This window comes from Apodemus sylvaticus, chromosome 2 (genome assembly GCF_947179515.1).
Source record: "Apodemus sylvaticus chromosome 2, mApoSyl1.1, whole genome shotgun sequence".
Lineage (NCBI taxonomy): Eukaryota > Metazoa > Chordata > Mammalia > Rodentia > Muridae > Apodemus > Apodemus sylvaticus.
In genome coordinates, this window is record NC_067473.1 from 117,320,755 (window position 1) to 117,340,203 (window position 19,449).

General features: G+C 43.4%; 1 protein-coding gene across 10 annotated transcripts in view; it reads left to right on the plus strand.

Moving 5' to 3' along the window:
- The window catches only part of Aak1 (AP2 associated kinase 1), a 151,720-nt gene that overhangs the window by 123,940 nt on the left and 8,331 nt on the right, over nt 1-19,449 (plus strand). For 6 of the 10 annotated variants that reach the window (XM_052174235.1, XM_052174236.1, XM_052174233.1 and 3 more), the window contains one exon: nt 7,736-7,837. The exons of the other annotated variants lie outside the window; for them this stretch is intronic. In XM_052174235.1, the coding sequence (XP_052030195.1) occupies nt 7,736-7,837 (102 nt within the window). The remainder of the gene's footprint in view (nt 1-7,735; nt 7,838-19,449) is intronic. 10 annotated transcript variants of the gene reach the window in all.

The following is a 19,449-nucleotide window of genomic DNA, read 5'->3' on the forward strand; positions in this document are numbered from 1 at the left end:
GACCACTGAGCAGTGGTTTATTCTCTGCAGCATACCACACTACTTTCAGTTTATGAATTTTTTTTGACTACTCCAAGTACCTCATATATGGTGAATCCTACAATATTTGAACTTTAGTAGTTTGTCTGTTTGACTTTGCATAATCACAGTTCAGCTGTATTGTGTATGTGGGAATTAACTTCATTTTTATGCATAAATTAATATTCCTTTATTTTGTGCATAAATTAACTTTTTTTCCCTGGTTTTTGGTTTTTCGAGACAGGGTTTCTCTGTGTAGTCCTGGCTGTCCTGGAACTCACTCTGTAGACCAGGCTGGCCTCAAACTCAGAAATCCATCTGCCTCTGCCTCCCAAGTGCTGGGATTAAAGGCGTGTGCCACCACTGCCCAGCTAACATTTTTTATTAACTATCCACCATGTGGAAGAGCATGTGCTGCTTGCCCATCTTCCCTTTACTGGACACGGGCTGTGAATATAGTGCGCGTATGTCTTTGTCCTGTGCTTTTCTTTTAGCTAGGTCATATGGTAATTCTATTTTTAAATTTTGATAAACTGTCATGATGTTTTTCAAAGAGACTGTGCCTTTCTTTTTACCTACGTTCCTGCAGTGCACAAGGGTTTGGGAAAACAATTCTTACAATACCTCTTCAACTCTGAGCTCTTGATAACGGAGTTCGTTCGGCAAGACTAGAGGAGCACGTTAGCTGCCCCATAAGGGCTACTTCATAAAGTTGGAGGGCTTTTGAAAGTCCTTCACGGTTGTATGGTCCTCATCATCTCTTGAGAAGACAGGCAAGAGCAGCTGGATGTGAATAGACTCCTTTTTTGGCCTGACATCTTCATTTCCTGCTCCTAGGCCTTGATATCCATCATCATAACTGTCTTATTTTAGAGACTGTGTCTTCCTATAGTTGTAATTCTGTAATGTGGAATTAGAATTGAGACATGGTACTTGCTGTGATTCTAACTTGAAGATGCTGTGGACAGTTCTGTCTGTTCTCTTGGGAACTATTTCGAGTGACTAGACTTTATTTTCTATTTTTATATTGTGAGACATATTTTCTGAAACCTAACCTGGCCTTGAATTTTTGATCCACCTGCCTCTACTTCTCAAGTGCTAGGCCTACAGGCATGCATGCAGGCCTGGCTCTATATTTTAGTCTTACTTGGTGATAGTAATCACATTTATCTACTGGGTTCATGAAGTATGATGTTTCAGTTGATTTGTACAGTATATAATGATTGGTGTTTTTTTCACTCCATAGAGTAAAATTTAAAACCAACATTTCTCATTATAAGCTTACAGGGTTTGTTTGCCCCATGACAAGTCGCACATGCCAAAAGCAGCAAAGCTATAGGTATCAATTGCTTTCTTGTTGCTGTGATAAAACATCATGACCAAAGCAGCATGTAGAAGAAAGAGCATAAGATTGTGCCTATGATTCCACTGGGTCAGAGTGCATCTCTGTTAAGCCAGGGAAGCATGCCATCAGGCAGACATGGCGGCTAGAGCCAGCGGCTGAGAGCTGGGGACTCACATTTGAAACCACAGATGGGAGACAGAGGGTGAACTCAGAATGGCCAAGCTATCCCCAGTGTCTTAGCTCCAGCAAGGCCACCCTTCCTAGGCATGCCCAAAGGCTACCAACTGGGACCAAGTATGCACATACTGGAGATTATGGGGGACGGCTCATTCAAACCACCACGCCACAGCAGCCACATCATTTGTTTTTAATTGACGTTCATAACAAACTGTCTTTTGTAGGTGTGTTCTAATCTCCAGGTTTATATTGCAAAAGTCAGAATCTTTGGCATTGAGTCTCATGTGTAGCTCTGCCTAGCCTGGAGTTCTTAAAAAACATACTAACTTAAAACTTGAAGTGCCTCTGCCTTTACTTCCCTAAGTACTAGGGTCAGAGTATAAGCTACACCAGCTTTCTTTTGATTTTTTTTGTTTGTTTGCTTTTGCTTTGTTTTGTTTTGTTTTGTTTTTTCAAGACAGGGTTTCTTTGTATAGCCCTAGCTGTCCTGGAACTCCCTCTGTAGACCAGACTGGCCTCGAACTCAGAAATCCACCTGCCTCTGCCTCCCAAGTGCTGGGATTAAAGGCGTGCGTGGCCACTGCCCGGCTTTTCTTTTGGTTTTATTTATTTTTATTTTTGGCTTTTGGTTTTTCGAGATACTGTTTCTCTGTGTAACAACCAATGCTGTGCTGGAACCTACAGAATTTGTCCTGCTTCTGCATTGCAGGTGCTAGAACTAAAGGCATATGCCACCACACCAGGCTAAGATTGTTTTGGGTTTTTGTTGTTTTTTTTAAACATTCATTCATTCATTCATTGCATATGCATACACCACCATTGCTCTCTTCAGACACCCCAGAAGAGGGCACCAGAACACTTTACAGATGGTTGTGAGTCACCATGCGGTTGCTGGGAATTGAACTCAGGCCTCTGGAAGAGCAGTCAGTGCTCTTACCCGCTGAGCCATCTCTCCAGCCCTTTTTTGATTTTAAAAAGGAAAAAAAAAAAATCAGAAATGAGCTTCATGCCAGAGAGCCTTTTCGATTATGTAATTCAGACTGGCTTGTGATAGGTTTATTACCTTCTTGTGCTGTCAGGACACCAGTTGCCTGAGTGAGAACCTCCTCACAGTGAGGGTCCTGGGAAGGGAGGGCAGGTGCCCTCTGTGCACACACCACTTGTGCAGAAGGTGCTTGGCGGGCTCACACCTGCCCTTCTGCCCAACTCCCACATTCCTAACATCCAAGGACCTGTGAATAGCCTGCATTGTCTGGTTTGGTCAGAAACAAACCTCCCCAAAATTAGCAGTTTATCTCCATCCAACCTTTCTCTTCCATCAGAAAACCCAAATACACACTTTTGGGAGCAGGGATTGATTTGGTTTTGTTTGGATTTTTAAGACAAGGTTTCTCTATAGTAGACCAGGCTGGCCTCAACTCACAGATCTGCCTGCCTCAGCCTCTAGAGCGCTGGGATTAAAGGCGTGCGCCACCACTGCCCGACCATGCATGCAGGTTTTACCTTCAGATAGACTTTTTTGGATTTGGGAGGGAGCTCATGAGCCATGGTGCTTACGTAGAGGTCCGGGACAGCGTAAAGGAGTTCTCTCCTTCTACCAGGTGCTCCGTCATCACACAGGAAGGCAGTACCTTTACCTGCTCAGCATCTCACCGGCCCAAATTGCATTTTTTAAAATGGAAGTTTGGGGGCAGGGGCAGGGGCAGGGATAAGCCCCAAACTACTGTTCGGGATAAAGGAATGTTCGGGGGTTTTTTGTTTTGTTTTTTTCTGAAAACCATCTGTTTTAGCCAGTAGTATAAAAGATATTTTCAGACTGGAGAGATGGCTCAGCAATTAAGAGCACTAATTGTTCTTCCAAAGGTCCTGAGTTCAAGTTCCAGCAGCCACACACATGGTGGCTCACAACCCTCCTTAATGAAATCTGATGCCTTCTTCTGGTGTGTCTAAAGACAGCTGCAGTGCAGTTAGATATAACAATAAATAAATCTTTAAAAAAGAGATATTTTCAAAGTCATTTTTTAAAACAAATGTCTTGTACAGCACAAGACTGATGATGGGGCCTTTGATCTCTGTTAGTTTTCTGGTTTGTTTTGTTTTATTTTTTTTTTTTTCACATCCCCTACTGTCAGAAGCTCACAGTTAATTCTTTAAATAGGTACAAATGAGAAATGTAATGCAACGTCACACAGCTCGGGTGTCTGTTCTGCAGTCACTAACACAGGGCACATCCGCATCGCACTGTTTAACATGGTTTTTCTGCCATAGATTCATCATCTTGCTGCAACATGGATTCTTCTGCTTGATTGGATCAGGGTTAGCACCTCAATCATGGCATCTCAAGTTCATTCCTGTCTGTAGTAAATGTCTGTCTGTCTGCTTATTGCTTCTTTCTATTTTCAAAGATCTAGAACAGTGTGAACCCAGTAAAAAGTTTTATATGAGTACCTGGACTTTAAGCAGATTCCTTTTTCTCAAACAAACATTTTAATTTTAGTTTATTTGGGCAAATCAAAATGTACGTGATCTTAATCTTCCCATAATAGAAGTCAGGATCCAAATCCCCTTCTTCCTGTGGCCCGTCAGTTGGTTTCAGGTTAATATTGTACTGTCACTAGGTTGAAGATACACAGAGGGCTGGATATTGGTGTCTCAGGGTAAAGGAGTGGCTGAAGTCTTGGTGTGTGTAGACTGCCATGCTTTAAGTTCCCCTGTGGGACAAATGTGGATTCAGATATATTTTTATTTCTTTGCCCCAAATGTCAGTAGTAATCCAGCTTTAGGTTTAAGTGACTCTCCTGAAATGAAGCTATAACTAGAATCTTAGGCCAGTAGGTAGGGGAGGGTGTCCCCAAGAAACTAGGTCCTGCCACTTACCCTTAAAAAGGTAAATAAAGGTTGAGGTGAATGGTGGGAAATGACTAGTCTCTGAGGCCTTGCTGGAAAGGCAGAGGTTGGGTTTCTCAGCCCAACTTCACGACCTTGACCTGAGCCTCAGATCCAGATACAGGAACCCCTGGAGTGGGCTAGAGTGTGCCTAGCTGGGAGGCTGGGCCAGACTACAGTCTGGCTGTTCCTTGTCTCGAGTACTTGGGGGACAATCTGGTTCCCACGAGGTGATAATTGCTGCTGGGATGAGGAGAAGGACATCCTCATATAGGAGGTAGTTGTTCCCATTTAGAAGTGATCTCAGTATGAGGTAGTCTCTGTTTCTGGAGTCCATGGGAACTGCAGGTCAGGACATGGAATACAGACTAATAGCGGCTTTGTCATTGATTTGAACAGGACTCTGTAAAAGCTGACATAGCTACTGTTATGTCTGTGCCTTAGGTTGAAGTAGGTTAGGTAAGCTTAAGGAATTTAAGGCTAATCAATCTTGTCTCACTAATTTTAGATAGATACTCATTCAATGATTAGTATGCTTACATCTGTCAACGGGACTAGACCAAAACCTGTACAGCCACACTGTGTAGGCTGCAGCATGGAAGACTGTCAGGAGTTCTGTGCTAAGAAAAGCAACAACCAACTGAGTAGAGGCTGCAGGGTTCTATTTTTAGTTCTGAGGCCAGGTGTGGTGGCTCAGGCCTTACACAGCACTTAATCACGGCATTTGGGAGGCAGAGGTAGGAGGATCTCTTGAGTTCAAGGATAGCAAGCTCTGGGATAGCTAGAGCTGCATAGAGAGACCCTTACTTTAAAAAATAATAATTTCTTAGTTTTTATTTTCTGTACATTGGTGTTTTCTCTTCATGTATGTGTGAGAGTGACAGATTCCCTGGAATTGGCAATTCATTCAGACAGTTGTGAACTGCCATGTTGATCCTGGGGATTGAACCCAGGTCCTCTGGAAGAGTAGCTAGAGTTCTTAACTGCTGAGCCATCTCCATCTCTCCAGCCCTAAAAGACTGTTTCTTTAAAACCAACAAACACAAACAAAAAAACAAACTAAATAGTAACAAAAAATAAAATGAGAAACTAGAATTTCGAATTGAGCTCGCTTGGTTGAGTGTTTCATTAGTGTGTTAAGGCTCTGGGGTCAGTCCTCAGCGCTCCATAATGCCCGTTGATCCCAGTTCTAAGGAGGTATCGGCAGGAGGATTAGAAGGTCCGTGTCATCATTGGCTACATGTATTTTTAACCATGTATTTTTAAAAAGGGTTGGGAATGTAAAAAAGGCAAAACTGTATAAACAAAAACCAGGCTTATTGTTTGCTAGTGCTTGTAATAAAAAGGAAGCATTTATTGTATGGGATGCAGGAGTTTGAAAGTGTTGGAAACAATCTGTATCATTAATGGTGATTACATGAATGTATAAGTGTACCAATATTCACCACATGGTACACATTTAAAATTGGTGATGGTTATCATATAAGTTATGCTTCAGATGAAAACAAGGGATAAACACACCCAGTGACCATACCTTGAGTGAGCCTTGAGGTCCAGTTCACCTGGGGAAGTAGCTTTTTTTACCTTCTCATGTTAGAAAGTCTTTTGGAGGGTACATAACTTTTGCTTTGTTGTTTCTTTCTTTCTTTTTTTTTTTTTTTTTACGATTTATTTATTTATTTTATGTATGTGAGTATACTGTCGCTGTCCTCAGAAACACCAGAAGAGGGTGTCCCGTTACAGATGGTTGTGAGCTGCCGTGTGGGTGTTGGAAAGAGGATGCACAACTTTTAAATTTATTTTGTGTTGTATGTGTGTGAGTGCATATGTGGAGGTCAGAGGATCGTGTGTAGGAGTCTGTTCTCTCCTCCACTGCTGAGGTCCCTGGACTTGAACTTAGTTTTTCATGCATGGTGGCAAACACCTTTACCTGCTAAACCAGCTTGCTGGCCCTGGAAAAGCATATTATCAACAAGATACTAATGGTCTTTGTTTTTATGGTGAATCTCTAAGTGAGGCTCCCTAAACTGTTTTCATGGAAAGCAGTAAATGACCCGCTTGCTTTATAATCTCATTGCATTTTGACTTTTCTTTACCTCTTTCCCAACCTAGAAAAACTAATCGAGGGACTCAAATCTCCTGACACTTCTCTTCTGCTCCCTGACCTCTTGCCTATGACAGATCCTTTTGGCAGCACTTCTGATGGTGTGATTGGTAAAATTGCTGTTTCTTCAGTCATGCCTGCTTTGGGGGTTGGGGGAAGCTCTGGCATGGGGATTGGGGTAGAGGGCAGAAGTGCCCAAGACCTCCGTAGTCCTTGTGCATGGTGGGACTCCAGCAGTCCGGACTGCTGACTCCATTTCTGCTACTCCAGATCAAGAGTCTTTTTCTGCTTCCTATGCACACCACCTGTAACTCTGGTCTTTACTGATGTTCTGTGATTCTCTAGTAAGGTTCATACAAATAAGGAAGAATGTGTAAAAAGAAACTCTCTGTGAACAACTGATTTCTAACTGGTCTTTGGAACTTCATTGAATTTAATAGACTTGAGTTGATTCTTCTTTAGAAGGTCAAAGCATGTGACAAATACCCATTCCAGGAGTGTGGCCTGGTCTGCATACTCAGTTACACTTTTTTTTATGCTTCATAAGCAAAACATATAAGCTGCCTGGACTCTAGGGGGACGCTGTCCTTAGGCTTTAGTGCTAGCACTGCACTCGGGAATGCCATTTCCTCACAGAAAGGGAGGCTTCCACCTGTGAGACATTGGACTATGCAGAGCCCTTCCCTGCTACAGCATGGGGTAGGGTGGGGGAAATTTGAGGGTTGTGGATTAGATTGGAGGATGTTTATTCCAGGTCTGGTCCATGGAAGGGGTGAAATGGCTGAAATTAATGATTAATGAAGCTGTTTTGATTGTTGATGGCTTTTTGAAATAAACAATCACTGTATATAGCCAGGCTGGCCTCAAACTCATGGCATTCCCCCTGTCTCAGCCTCCATAGTTGTTGGATTACAGGTATGAGTTATTATTGCCTGTCTTGAAGCTAATCTTTTCTGTCATGGAAGATTTTTTTGCGTAAAAGTAGCCTGTATCCCGCACTTACTTATAGGAGCCAGTGATCAATGTGACTCCTGATGGCTAACCCGTGCATGGTCAGCCATCGACACCCAAACAGCAGGAATAGGGGCATGGCCTGCGCTTTGCAGCTTGCCTGAAATCAAGCCTTCACAGGTTTTCCTGAGCGGCCTCTGACTTCTTCCTTCTCTTATCCCTTACTTTCTACTGTTAATGCCCTGGTACAAAAGAAAAAACTGATGTTGCTGTTGAGAGTCTCATACCTGGACTAGAGCCACCTGTTGCCCAGCGCCTCCCATCTCAAACGGAATCTGTGACCTCGAACCGCACAGGTCAGTCAGGGTTCTTGTAGCTACAGAGTTAGTCAGTACAGGAGTCTTCAGAGCAGGGCTTCCCACCTGTGTTAGATGAGCCTCTGGTTACTTGTATTCTGGTTGGTTTTTACAGTGGATACTATGAATTATTCTTACAGCCTTGGCTTCTGGATGTTAAGTGTATCCTTGTGCTAAAGAACTGAGTACTATTTGGAGCCATGTTTTTCTTAAGAATGATTGCTGGGCTCACCCTGATTATAGAATTTTGTCATTCAGTATTCTTTTCCCAGCTGGGAATCTAAGTCAGTGACAGGGTGTTTGCAGAGCATGCTCAGAGTCCTAGGTCTAGGCAATCCCCAGGACCAGAAGGGGGGGTGGGGGGAGACTATCTTCACTGGTAAGCAGGGTAGGATCCCTCTACCTTCTCTGCAGGAGTCTGCTCAGATAAATGGTTGCCTCAGTGTGTCTTCCTAGTGGCCCTGGGGCTGTGGAGCTCACCCCCTGTCGATAATTCTTCACCAGTTCAGAGCTTCATCCTCTAGAGGTGATTTTCCTTTAGCTCATAGGCAACACTGAAATCATCCTTAGTTCCAGTATTGCTTTCACCCTAATTTGGAAATTTCAATCTTGTCTGAGTCCTCATTACCTTGATAAGACTGTCTGCTGATGCGCCTTAGGGGATGGTAAATTAACACGTGTTGCAAAAGCACAGTTCTCTTGTTCCTCACTTGGATGTTTCTCCCAGCAAACACTCAAATGTTTTATCTCTGAATTTTTCCCAACTCTTTACTAAAAGAATATGATATGGTAAAGGAGGATTCAAGTGTAAGGAACAATAATTAGTAAGAGACATTTCAAATGGGAACAGTTTTAGCACTTCAGTATGTCATAACTTTCTTCCTGAGTGGAAGAGTTAAGGGAGACTCTGAGCCTCAAAGTCCTTTCTCTGAACAGTATCTGCTGAGAACTGGGTAGTGAAGTTACAGTGCACTTGAGTCACAGACTTGTTTATTGATTAACCAGCAGTTTCGGTGCTAAAAATCTTATATTTATGTGTTACTGCCAATTGGAATCTAGGATGCATGTTTCTGTGGTTAGAAGTTCAGAGAGCTTAACATGTTTCTTTTGATTTCTTTCTTTACCTCGGCTTGTATATATGGCCTGTAAATGCAATTTGAAAGTCAAGTTGTAACCTCACAATATTGTTGTGTGCTGTTTAATGCCATCGTTGCCTGGAATGCTGGTAACTGGACTCAGACTCTCTCACGGGGGAAGACTCTCTGCTTGACTGCTCTCTGCTTTCTAACCCTACTGCTGACCTTCTGGAGGAGTTTGCCCCCATAGCACTCTCTGCTCCCACTCATAAAGGTAACGTCTTTCATCTTGGAAACATATATCCCTGAGCAGAAGAGCTGAACAGCTCCTGGAGACTTTTCTTATCAAAAGTCTTAATTAGTAAAGTGTTCAAACTATCCATTTCTGTAGAAAACATGGGTTTGTAGTCTTAGCCCCTGTTACAGTTATTCTCAGAGTAATTAATAAGCCCTAGTAACTGCAGACAGGTGCAGGAATCACTTTCTGACAAGAACTAGGATACATATATTCCATGTTACCCTTGCCTTAAGGACCAACCACAGATGCACCCATCTAATTAGCCTTAGAAAGTAAAGTCAGAGCCAGGCAGTGGTGGCACATACCTTTTAATTCCATATTTGGGAGGCAGAAGCAGAAACAGGCAAATCTCTGTGAGTTCGAGGCCAACTTGTCTATAGAGCTAGTTCCAGGACAGTTTCTACACTTAGAAACCATGTCTTGAAAAATGAAACAAAACCAAAAAGAAAGTAAAATAATTTTATCAAATCTGATTCAAGGTTTTTGAGTGTAAAGAAACACTTTCAGCCAGGCGGTGGTGGTGGTGCACACCTTTAATCCCAGCAATTGGGAGGCACAGGCAGGCAGATTTCTGAGTTCGGGGCCAGCCTGGTCTACAGAGTGAGTTCCAGGACAGCCAGGGCTACACAGAGAAACCCTGTCTCGAAAAAACAAAAACAAAACAAAACAAAACAAAAAAAAAAAAAAAAAGGGAGGGGGGAAAGAAAAAGAAAAAAGAAAAAAAGAAACACTTTCCTCAAAAAACTATTCTTCAGAAATTGAACTTGTGGATATTTGTAGTATTTCTTCACCTTTGAGTCATAATTGATTACTGGGTTTCTCTCTCAGGCCCATCATTTTCACTTCTTAGTTTGGATTCATCTGGTTTGAGATTGTACAGGCAGACTGGCTTGGATTAGGTTCTGAGGTCTGTTGTGGTGAGAGCTTGCTTGCATAGAAAATGAACAAGTTAAGCTCCTCCTCAGGAAAGAACTCGGGAAGAAAGCCCCGAGAGATAACTAAACAGAGCTTACGGGCTGCAGTGATGATGGCTGGTGGTGTTTTACGGCTGGCACTGGAAGTCACCTGTGTGGACACTGATGGCTAGCACGGGTGTGCAGTAGCAATGTGTAACTGCAAGGAAGCTTGCCTGCCACATCATACTCAGGCAGCATTGCTGGGGGCTGACTTTAACCCCAGCGCCAAGGACATAGGGACAGGCTGATTTCTGTAAGTTCTAGATAGCTAGGCATACAGAATAAGACTGTCTCAAACAACAACAACAAACAAAACAAAAATCCAAAACAAAAGCAAACCCCAAAATGGAGAAAGGAGTAGTCTAGGAAACTTGTGCTGTGGTCTCAGTGTGTGTGCTTTTGTGACCCAGCATTCGGAGTTATTTAGTCTTTTTCCACAGAACAGGGACTCTGAACCTTTGCTTGCCTTGTACATATTGGTTTCTTGTCTTCCGTTGTTGTTTTTGGGTCCTGGGATCTAATTCAGGACCTTGCACTTGCTAAAGCACACACTGCCACTGACCTGCCCCAGGCTCTACAGTTCTTCTTCCCCAGGCTTTGAGTGTTTCAGGTGTTGTTAGCCAGGCCTCTGTTCACTCAATAAATCTATCAGCATTACAGAGACACTTCACCAGTATTTGATCTCTACACAATGGAGAATTCTTAATTATGTATGAAGTTTTAACATTGTAAATTCTAAAGTTTTTACTTCTATACACCTGTATTTTCGAGTTTCCTACTTTTATTTCAATTCACAATAATAAGTGCTTTCGCCTTTAGAATAGTGGTTGTTCATGGTTGAAGGCTTGGTGCTTCCTTCCTGTTCTCTCATTTGCTAATCTCTTCCTCTGTTATTTCTGCTTGTGTGCTTGCATTCTGTATTAAGCTGCAGAAGATAGTAATCTCATCTCAGGTTTTGGTGTCGCTGAGGGCTCCGAAAAGGTGGCGGAAGATGAGTTTGACCCTATTCCTGTACTGATAACCAAAAACACACAAGGTAAGAAAGGCTGGAGAAAAGAGAAAGCTTGGCATCAGTTCTCATCAGAGCAATGTCCGTAGCCTGCATGGCGAATGGGAGCATCACCATTTGGTGAAAGACACTGGATGATGGCCGTCAGTGTAGGCCGGACCAACATGTGAGCAGGTGGAGATGCTGATCTCTGTACCTTAAACCTCACTGACTTGGATTTATTTAGAGATGACTTAGTTTTTATGAACTGTCAATCCAAAAAGAAAGTCTCTCTGATTGGTAAAAGCCTGAAGGTCTGTGTCAGAAGTGTTGAACATTTTTATCATAATTTGAAACTATATGACAGATATAGATTCTGACCGGAGAGCGAATGGCGGCATTTTGGTGTCTGCTGCACCTGCCGGCATTATGGAGCATTGCTTTTCTCCATGTGAGTGTGCACAAGACACCAAAACCACCTCTTATTTATTTTGAAAAGCATGTTCATATTGCAATATCCTAATAGCTAATTTACCCCAAGGTAAATTAAGTTTTGCTTTGTGGGAGAGATGGCTGTCTATTGGTAGGAGGCTAGCACAGCAGCCAGAACTTGTTGGGCAAACATGTTGGTTTGGAACCAGCAGCATCTCTGCAGTGTGCTGCCTCTACTGTGGTACGCATGGAGTGAGCTGTCGGTGGGAGGTGGTGGTTCCGTGGTTATGTCTAGTAATCAACATGTAAGACTTTTTAAATATGAGATGATGCTTCTCTGGGTTTCTTTTTGTTTTCCTTTTTCTCCTTCGCTTGCTCTGCACATCTAACCCTAACCCTCTGTTTTGTACTGAATCCTGTCTTTCCGCTTCCAGGTGGGCACTCTAGGAACAGCAGTGGGAGCTCTGAGTCCAGTCTTCCCAACCTAGCCAGGTCTTTGCTGCTGGTGGATCAGCTCATAGACCTGTAGCCGTGAGCCAGGAGCAGACAAAGTTCTGTAACCTTCATGCCGTAATACACATTTTCATTACGGAGTTATAAGAAAAATGATTTTTTTTTAAATCTGCAAATAAGGGGTCCTCAAGCTCCTTTCTCCTACCCCTTGCCTTCTCCTATAGAAATGATAAGGAAAGAAAAATCTCTCACCCTCCAGATCCATTCCTTGGCCGGCCGGCTCCTCTCGTTAGTTTGCTGTGTTTTCTCATTCCCCATCTTCAATAGCATTATCTTAACTCAAGCGCTAACTGCCCTGAGCTTCACCTCTGCTGGAATCCACTCACAGAAGCTTGACTGTCACTGAGCCTGTGATGGACACTTTTTGTCTCATTCTTGCTAGGAATGGCCCCACGTCAGTCCTATAGCCTGTCTCCCAGATGCTGATGACTGTGTGTCCATTCTTGCTTTTGACCCTGATGCAGTATCATGAGGACATGGCAGCTGTGGCTGCTCTTACCCCAGGCAGAAGTCTGGAGACAGGTGTGCAGATTAAACAGGGCAAAACCAATAGGATGTGTTTGTGAAGAGAATCTGGGCTCAGCTCTAGCCAGCCAACTTTGACCTTGTTTGATAATAGAATGAGCCAAGGGCTCTTACACCCCATGCAACCTTCTTGGCGTTTGTCTAGCTATCTGGCTTCCATTGAACCGTGGTTTCTCAAGTCTGGAGGTGTGACTGCAAGCATTTCGATCCTTGAATAAATGTGTATGTGATATAAATACCAAGCATTGCCATCCTTCCATGTTACCTGGCCCGAGCTGGGATCTCAGAATTAGACCAAAACAAGACAGTGGTGGGAACATGATACCTTTTACTAGAAGACTTTTCATGGGGGGTGGAGGGGGAAGGGAAGGAATTGTAGCAGAAACAGATGTATTTTTCTTGTGATTTTTTTATTTTGAATCAAATATTGTAAATTGTGTATAAATGAAGATGCTGAATAGTTCTGTTTCCACTTGGCATTTCAAGTCTGACATCAGGTGCCTGTACAGGGTTTTGCTCTCTTTCCCGTGTATAACCATATAGCAGTCCTTGAGTGCTTATTTTAAGTAGAGTTTATGTCTTGCTCAAAGCTTTCAGCAGGGCTCTGTCTCTGTATACCCGAGCATGTTGTTTATTTTCAGATCATCAGAAATAAGTGTGCTGGGCACTGTTTGGCTGGCTGCTTACCTTCTCGCTGGTGTTTGAGTTGAAGGCTGAAGCTGATGGAATATGTGCGGCTGGCTTTCCTTGGCCTCCTAGATTTCAAAGACCAAACAAAGAGTAGTTAGTTCTCCACTAACCTTAGACTGTTAAATAAAGGCCCTGCACTTGTCCTACATCATGCCTCCTGGTCACCCTCTGTGTACTTACAACAAGGTGTATGAAGAGCACCTGTATAAAAATCACCCTTTAGAAGAGGAACAGGCATAGAGAGCTCCCTTCCGCGAGTGCCGTCCTCTAGGGTCGGAAGGGAAACTCTGAGTTCATTAGATCTGTACAAATGAAACCCCAATCCCATGGCTTGTCTCTGCTACTACAATGCTGGTTTTTCTTGCTCATATTGCACTTTAAGTGGTGGGGACTGGCAGCAGCGCAAGCCTGCAAACACTGCCCTCTGGAGGGCCACCGTTGTCTCCAGCAGTGCGACAGCAGGAAGAGTGGACACTCAGTCTTCCTTCTGACTTTAAGCACTTCCTGTGCCAGCTGAACCTAGATGAGCTGGGGAAAGGCCTCTGCTAGAAGAGATGGCTTCCACAAGTGAGCGAGCGGGATGCAGTGTGCAGCACGAGATGGAGATGTCACCAAGAGCTCTCCACATGTGGGCTGAGGGAAGCAGGACTTGGTTAACCCCTCGGTGGACAGGAAATGGTTGTGTCCTCTTTCCTGGACATAGAAAGAATGTAAAACTAATGAAGGAAATGTTTATTTTTAAATAAGGATAATGTTTTAGGTCTGTGTTTTCATATTTGTTTTTTTCTCATACAAATGTTAGCAATATAATGAAATGTCTACTTTCCCAGTATAATTGCAGCTATGAAGAGTGCAGTCTAGAAATTAGGTTAAGTGTCTCTAAACCATTCTGCTGTGTGTCAAGCGTAATTATATTGAGATATATTGTATAGTCATTTGGCTCAATAAGGCTTAATAGGGACACTAATGAAAATTCACAGACTGTTGCCAAGGAAGATGGTTAAAGCCTGGGTGAGGCAGCAAGAGACCTGGGCTAGTTCTTCAGGAATAAGCCCTTGGCAGGCAAAGCTACTTTTCTGTTGAGGATTACATTCTAGTGACTTGGTCAGTGCGGCCTTCCTTAGATCAGTATCCCCCTACGCTGAGGGAGTGACCCGAGAAGAGAGAGCATGGTGTGTGCTAACTGGAGATGCAGGAGCAAGACTGACCGCAAGAGGCACTGCGTGCTGCTCACTGGCCCCCTGACTTTGTCTCCCTGGAGTGCGCTGAGATGGTGAGGGAGGGGCCAGGGCAGTTCAGGCTGCTGCGACCTCATCCAGACCCTGGCTTATGACCTTGACCATGTACTCCTCAGAGCTGCCATTGGCTCTTTACACAGAATTAATCTGGATAGGTGCTCTGTGGACAGCAGGAGCATAGATAGCATCACTGCTGCTGTGTTTAGAAGGACTATGAAGGATCGCAGTCCCGATGTCCTTCAGGAGGCTTCTGTGCTCTTGCCATTCCTTCGTCTTTCTTCAGCATCTACTCACAGAATTAGAATGAGCAGTTACTAACCTTATTGTTACTTGCTGGTTGTCTAATAAACGCTCACATCATCAAAAGCTTGAGACAGATTTTCCTTCTGTAATATTAAGTGACACACCCTTTCCTATTGCAGTAAAACAGAATCCAGAGATTTTTATTATTTCAATCTGTATAATCAGGGATTTGTTATGAAAATACGGGCAAATACAATGTGCACATTTTTTTATTTTATCTTCTCTTTGATGAGTGGAAGTAATTACTATACCAGAAAATATCACAAATTGGTATTTTCCTCCTAGAAAACCAAACTAAATTCCCAAAGTTTCTAAAAATATGGTCCTCAAAGGAGATATTTTTAAATGGTCACCTCTAAGTAGTAGTATAATTGTTACAATGATTTCTGAAGTAGACATATCAGAAATGTTTTATGTAGTTGAATGTTCCCTCCAGAAGTATTTGATTTTGCTTGGGAAGTGAATGGTGACCCTAGGCAGGCCAGTGGCACCTGAGTTGTTTAAACTCTTGTTCTTAGACATAACATCACCAGATAAGGTAGCAAGGATGTGGCTGCATCTTCCCAGTAGCCTTGCACACAGTATATTCTTTCTTATCTGTTTTCCCCACACCTCTGCCTTTGAGTAATATTGACTTATTCCAGAAAGCAAACCACTGAGTGAGATGAAGAACAGTTACCACTGAAGACACTGAAAGCCACAGGCAGTTTCTAGAGAAGACTCATAGCCAAGAGGGGTCTCATCATCGCTCTAAGGAAGGGACAGTTTGCAATCCCCTGGTTTTTAGAGTATTTAAAGATAACCCTTGAAAGAGATTGTTTGTCACTTACTCACACTTCATGTTGGACTTGGCTCTTCCTGATCAGAATTCTAGAACTTAGATTGCTGATAATTGAAGATTCAATATTCTTGAGGTTTGCAATTCTCATTTCCTATGCTCCTCCTGATAAGTGTTTGTTTTGATACAAACCAACATAGCCTTCCCCCAGGTTCTGTCTTCAGCAGTACTGTGGGAATGGGGAGACCTTTGAGATGGGACTGGGAGTCCATGCACAGCTGAACAAAATAATGCTACAGACACCTTGGGCCAAGTTAAAGTCCCTGTGACAAGGCTTCTCTGGCATCTGACAGTCTTTCCCTTCCTGCTCTGTAAGATGATCCCACTGTCTGGTGCCCCTGACATGGAGTCTAGGGAATGACAGCGTCACCCAGAACACTTCAGCAAATGAGAGGCTGCTGACGTAAGGGCTACAGTGAGGCTGTTGAGTGAGACACTTCAGACACTGCGAGCTGATTCATAGCCCTCTCCAGAGACTCATTTACCAGTGCAAAATTAGACCTTTTCTTTCCGTGATGATAATGTTCCCCAAGTTGGATTTACTTGGCTTTTGTGAACTGAATGAGTCCCAGTCGGCCTCCATTTCAGAGTCTTCAACAAGATCTCCTATGTAGTTCCCCTAAGGGAGAGGGTTGAGGCCTGTTGGCTGCCTGGGTAATGGCTACCTTATGCAGAGTTCCCAAAGGCTAGTAGGAGGGAAGTCCTTTGTTGCTTCTCACTATGATGCAGTGTCCAGAGTTCACTGTCTGTGGGTATTCTCCTCTGCCCTGTTGTACATGCCTTTATCACATGGAAGGATTCTTACCTTAGGTCTTTAACTTGTCTTCCCCAGGGAAGCTAAGCAAAGTGATGTAATGAAGCTATCTTGTGCAGTAAAATGTGAAAAATGAATACTGCTTCGCAAGTATTGTATAAAATAAGTCTGTAAACAAATTTCTTATGTAAACATACAGAGGAATAAAGCTTTTATCTGTTCAAACAAGTGCATGATGTTTAGATGTGTAAATAGCTTAAGGTAGCTGCTATTCTATTCCTACGAAAGGACTTGAGCACACTATTTAGCGCTGCAAATTCCAGTAGACCAAAGTGTGAGCAGGTGTGCAAGATGTCCTGAGGGTTAGTGAGCTGTGGCCACCCTGGGGAATGAAGCCCATCATGGTCAAGAATGAGAGACCTACCAACACCCGTTAGCCGAGGTCATACTTAGGTGACAAATGGCACCAATTAGCAGCTGCTCTCCTCTAATTTAGTCTTTAATACACCTAGGCCAATTGAGTTAAATACAGGATGGCAAGAATGTATTTACACCCACCTCAGAGAAATAGCTCTCTTTAATTGCTCCTGGCATCAGCTGTGGGCTTTTTCACAAGTGCCTAGCATAGGGAGTACCAAGTGCTGGAGTTAAGAAGAACAGCAAAGGTCGTAGGAATCTCAGGCTGCTCAGCTCGTGTTCTAAGACACTGCCTTTCAGCTGAGGCCACACATCGTAATCTTGATACCCAAGCCATTACTTCAGACTCTGGCAAGACTTTGTTGTTGATGTTCCCTGGCAGGTTCCCTGTCATCATTATTTCAGATAAGAGTGTAGACGGGCGGGAGAGATGGCTCAGTGGTTAAGAGCACCGACTGCTCTTCCAGAGGTCCTGAGTTCAAATCCCAGCAACCACATGGTGGCTCACAACCATCTTTAGTGGAATCTGTTGCCCTGTTCTGGTGTGTCAGAAGACAGCGACAGTGTACCGACATACACGAAATAAATAAGAAAGTATTAAAAAAAAAAAAAAAAGAGTGTAGAGACAAAGTTCTAACACACTACAGAGTACCGGCCTAAAATTTAAATCTCAGGTTGGGGCCAGCCAGATGACTCATTGGGTAAAAGCACCTGTGCGGAGGCTGACAACCAGAGTTAGAGCCGTGAGGCGGGAGGGAGAACTGTCCTGTAACCGCTGCTTGAACATGCTGGTACATGCGTGCACACAGTGATATGTATTTTTTTAATCTTAGATTTTGCTTCTTTAGGGAGCACTCTAATGACCTCACTGTCAGTCAGCATTACTGGGGTCAGCCATCTCCAGGAGTGCCACACTGGTCTGTGGGAGAGTGCGGGGAGTGGTGAAGATGTGTGAACTCACACTGAAACCTGTGTAACTTAGCTTCAAAACAGAACCAGGTGGGGTTATTTCTAGAAGTTTTGGAAACAAGAGGAGAAAGGATGCAGCTTGAGGGAGTTAGGAGAGCATGCCTCATAATGAACAAAAGCCTTGTACCCTTTAAGGCCAGGTCCTGGGCTAGGAGAACAGGGGAGAGTTTTTGTTGATTTTTGTTCTTTGGTTACAAGGTATCTGCTGTGACTGCCATTGGTAACCAAAAGAACTTGGCCATGGCATGAGGGTAAGTTGGGTGAATCCTTCAGAGGTAGTGTGCAATTGGCTCAAGGCCATCTCCACTGCAAAGGGTATTCACCCTATTAGTACTTGTAAGAGCACATTCCCCGAAAAGGTGAGCAACAGTCAAACCTTCAGCCGTCAGTAGGACTTTATACACCTCTCCCTGATCTCTGTTGTTTGCCACCTTACCACCACCAAAATTCTCTGGAGTCATAGACGTCCGGGTTCCCCATATAGTATTTCTTTGGCCCTCAAAGTGCTAGGCCTGGTTACTCTGCCTCAGTCACACAGCACCCACAAGAAAGGTTGAGAGACAGTCTTTTCAAGAAGCCCCATCAGAAACATGTTTTCCAGTCAATGAAATTGAGGAAATTGCTGCAAAACTTCTTTTGAATAAGGAGAGGCTAGCATTCCCTTCAGACTTGATGCTAGTGTTTTATGACTCCACAGTTGTTGTTTTTTTTTAATTTTTTTTTTTTAACCAGGTTCTCACTAGATAGCCTGGGCTGGCCTGGAACTTGCTGTGTAGATCAGGCTAGCCTTGAACTCACAGATTATCCATCTGCCTTGATATGTCAAGTACTAGATTAAAGGAATGAATCACTATACATCGAGCTGATTTTAAACTTTTTAAATATAAAATATCTTACTATTCACTTCAAAAGCCAAAGAAGATGCCCTGAGTTGGTGGGTTTTCTCCTGGGTTCTTGACTCAAAGCCGTTTTGTTCCTCGGCATATTCTTCATGTCCCATTATGGACGAGGGAGCTTTCCCTCACTGCCCCATAGGCCTCTGAGTTATAGCAACAGCACCGGGCCCTGGTCGATAGCTGCCTTTTGCAGTCTATGTGTAATTTGGTTTGAGTGAATACAGCTTCAGTTCCCTCAAGTCACTGACTGCAGTGGAAACTCTCGTTTGATGATCAGTCCATCCAATACCAGGGTCAGTCACTGGCTTGACCCAACCTTCTGTCTCTCTGTGCTAAAGGCAGCTTAGAAGCACCAGCATGCAAGTAGTTTTAGAAAGGGGAGGAGGTGCTCCTTAATTTTGTCAGCTCACGCTGACATGTAATGGGGAGTGGCCTATGGACTCTTAGGAGCCTCTTAACACTTCTTGGTGAGTTTTATTTTGAAAGTTAGTAGTTCTACTTACAGGGGTGTCATTTTAGTTCCCTCAGAATTTGTTATCTGGGCATCTCTGAGATAAATCTAACCTCAGTTCTCTTGCCTGATAATTAGAATTGTGTCCATATACACTTTGAGGGAACAGGAAGTCTTTATTTCCTACACTGCACTGCCCTCAGCAGAGTTACAATGCAAGGAAAAGCTCATTCTCTTCAAAACCACATATTTCAAATGTTACTCAAAA